At 38.4% G+C, this 3,503-nt stretch overlaps 1 protein-coding gene across 1 annotated transcript; it reads right to left on the minus strand.

Annotated features, from left to right (window-relative positions):
* Positions 1–312: 312 nt before the first annotated feature.
* Positions 313–2,571, minus strand: LOC127870443 (uncharacterized). The gene is made up of 2 exons (XM_052413032.1): positions 2,422–2,571; positions 313–1,822 (listed from the first exon to the last, which is right to left on the minus strand). The coding sequence occupies exons 1-2, from the start codon at positions 2,507–2,509 to the stop codon at positions 555–557; spliced, it is 1,356 nt and encodes a 451-aa protein (XP_052268992.1). The 5' UTR covers positions 2,510–2,571; the 3' UTR covers positions 313–554.
* Positions 2,572–3,503: the final 932 nt, after the last annotated feature.

Below are 3,503 nucleotides of genomic sequence, written 5' to 3' on the forward strand. Positions count from 1 at the left end.
ACGAATTAAAAATAAACAAAAAAGTGATTTAGTTGTGTGTATAAGCAATTAAAACTCTTCCGGAAGATGGATCCAATATGTTTTTTTAATTACCAACGTCTTATGATTCTAGGAAAGCCGTCATTTAGAAAAACTATGAAAGAGTTTGATATAATTATAGTAAAATAATATATTTATATAAAATGTACTAAAATGATACTCAAAGCTGCAATGCAAATCGAAAACATATAAGTAAAGAACAAACTCACAAAGTTGTATTAGTATTGGTCTGAATTTAACAGACTTATCTTAGTTTTAATTTTATTTCACAACTTAAATATTAAAACTTAATAAACTATACGTATGTAAAGTTCGTTGATTGTAAGTTGTTAACAGTCAAGGAACAACTTGATTAATATGAAAGAAAATCAGTAAATAACACTCATGTACTGTCTAAATTATACAATGTTTATAAATGCATCAGTTAATCTTTATACATTACTCTTTAATAACTTTGTGCCATGGTATCACTTGCAACGTTTACATCTATATGCGTTGATATCATTCAACTTCGTTCACATATTTGATATATCTTGCACGTTCAACTCTCCTTGTAAACAACCACAGTTCGTAAACGTAACAACTGGAACCCTGACCACCTTGGACTCTCTTTCTGTATTGTCTTTGTTAATTGCGTTTCCAAGCGTCATCTCTGGCTTGAACCGCTTTACCACTTTGCGCAGTTTAATATCTTGCTTTACAGGCGCTTGGCCATCATTACTTTTTGTGCGGAGTTTGTATCTTTGAACGATAATTTTTGGAGCGGGGCTAGTTTTTACCCGTTTGGCAGTAGAGCTAGTACTGATATTTGTCGACCTTTTTATTGGGTTCTCTTTAATGTCAGTCGAGCCTTTGTCCGTGACAATTTTTGTATTTTCCTTATCCAATAGTTTGTTTTCTTTTGTGACAAGTTCGATGGGGTGCACAGCGGTCTGTTTGGTTGTCTTTTTACGTAGATTTGGTTCGGCTGTAGCTGCTACAAATGAAGACTTAGCAGACGATTTGAAATCTTGTTTAACACTTGTCTCCGTATGTTTATTGTTGTCCTTTGCTTCGAAAATACTGCTAAGTGTTGTAACAGATTTTTGTGTATTTTTAACATTACCAGCATCACAATTTGTGTTTCGTTCAGTATCAGGTTTAGCTATATCAGGCGCTTTTGTTTTGCTTTCGGCGGCAGTTAATGGCGTGGACTCGCAAGTTTGATCAACAGTTATGACAGGTATATTCGTCGCTGTGATGACGTCACTACTGCAACTCAATCGCCCTGAAGATGGCGGACGGGATTGCATCCCCGTCGAACTTCCAGTTGGACTATTTTCGCCGGAAATAAAGAAGGCAAATGATGGCGGAGGAAAATCAAACGCCGTTTCGCGACGAAGACGACCATTCTGAAAACTGAACGGCGCGTCATCATGGCTACCAATTGGCGGCGGAATCAGGAAGCTGTCGGAGCGAGGTTTTAGCTCCGACGGCGGTATATGTCCTAATCGATCTTGCACCGATATGTGAGCGGGAAATGTGACCAGACTCAAAATCGCCGGCGCGAGGAACGACTGTGGGGAAATCGTCATGAAATCCGCGTCGCGTCGAAATGCGGCGATCAAAAATATCGCGCCCGCGATAAATGCCAGCAACAAACCTACGGCGGATAGCATGAGCGCCCATGGGAAATCAACGGCGACGAGCTGACGTCCTGTGACGTCGACTATGGAAGTAACATCTTCAGAGACGTAACAGATGTCACGTGACACCTTGATCACTGGTGGCAGGATGAGAACACCTGCAATTATAATGCAAAGCAATATGTTAGAATCGGCAGACTGAAATGAATGTACAATATTTTAAAACGACACTATATTCAGTTATACGGATTGTTAAATACTTGATGGAAAGGTCCATGATGAAATATACATGAAAAGCTATGGCCGTACTCTGTTCAGTTTGTTTTTGGACACTATTGTATGTTGAGAAAACAGTCAAGGTGCTTAATTGAGCATTTTCGAGCCGCAAACGGGTATTTTTCCAGTTTCCCTGGTTGAAAACTACATTTCCAGTAAGATTAAAATGGTTGCGAATGTGTAATGTAATCATTTGATGACGGTGTTAAGTTCTGTGTGGGATGTTATGTATGGGGCTTATGTGTGAAATACTTGTCAAGACAATCAGTGCGAAAACCATTGATCTACTAACTACATTTGAAAGAAGTGGGCAAATATTGACATACGTCCTCAATGGACAATGTTTTCTTTGTTGTTTCCATAAGCATTGAAAATGCAAAAAATATTTTCAATAGACTTATATGCCACATGTCCGCTACATCTGTTTCGATACATCGCATGCACTTCATAAAATAAAATAACATCGTGTCGATATACTAACCGGATATTATTATCGATCCAGACGCAAGCAAAGTTGATGTTTTCAAACCGAGTTCAACCAGTCCACTGTAGGTAGACGCAACTATCATTAGCGCTACGAGACAAAACACCAAGGCCAGTGAAAGTTCGATTTCCACTTCTATCCAATCGACGTCCTGTATTCCTGGTAAATACATTAATATTTTAAATTCATATACATGAAGTTTTAAATATTTCTCGAAAGCTAGCATGTATAAATGGCCATTTTTGGCAAAAAAGACTGATTGGTTAATTTGTTGTTTTCAATGTAGAACAATATTAACAACAAAAATAAAAATCACCATGCGCATGATGTTTAAAATAGTAATATTGATAATAATAATATTTTCATATCATTAATACTAATACTTATGCTGATAATTCTACTACTACTAATACTTATATATTATTATTATGTAACAAGACAAATATAATATCAGGTTTTAAGAGTTTGTAACCGATAAATATTTATTAGATACATCTATATTAACAAGAGCAATATTAATCGTACACGATTATATACTATCAAGCTGCTCATTAATGTCGTATTGAATACTTGACCCCCGCCCCCAACCCCCCCCCCCCCTCCGCCCTTGTGACCGGGGCGTTGTGATGTATATCATCTACACAGATAAAACATACTTGAAACAATGGATCTTCGAAAAATGTGGTCAAATGAGTTTCATTAAGTAATTCTGTTTGGTCGTTATAAAGAACTCGAACTAATCTCATAGAGATCTATGGAAAATTGCCATAACTCACACACGCTACAAGAAATGTAAAGCCATGCTTAGCTTACTTGAAAAAATGTGGCCGAGTCGAAACCCCATTTTCCACGTGTCATGTTCTACACCAGTGTTGCACGTCGCAGCCAGGGCCCCGTCGCCTTGAACGCATACGTGGTAGTACCAAACAGCCGACTTTGACACAATCTCACCGAATCCGACGACGGCGCCCCCGGACATTACTCCAACAACTTCCAGGTCTATGGTTACCACCAGCCATCCGGGGCACGTGAAACCGAGCAATTGAAAGACGCACGAGAAGCACGTGACTACTAGACCG

This window comes from Dreissena polymorpha, chromosome 2 (genome assembly GCF_020536995.1).
Source record: "Dreissena polymorpha isolate Duluth1 chromosome 2, UMN_Dpol_1.0, whole genome shotgun sequence".
Classification (NCBI taxonomy): domain Eukaryota; kingdom Metazoa; phylum Mollusca; class Bivalvia; order Myida; family Dreissenidae; genus Dreissena; species Dreissena polymorpha.

What these genes read in the sequence shown, in the direction of transcription:
- LOC127870443 (XM_052413032.1), bottom strand. Translation starts at nt 2,509, where the DNA reads ATGATAGTTGCGTCTACCTACAGTGGACTGGTTGAACTCGGTTTGAAA. An exon ending in TGGATCGATAATAATATCCG is followed by an intron (nt 1,823 to 2,421) that starts GTTAGTATATCG and finishes TTATAATTGCAG; the next exon opens with GTGTTCTCATCCTGCCACCA.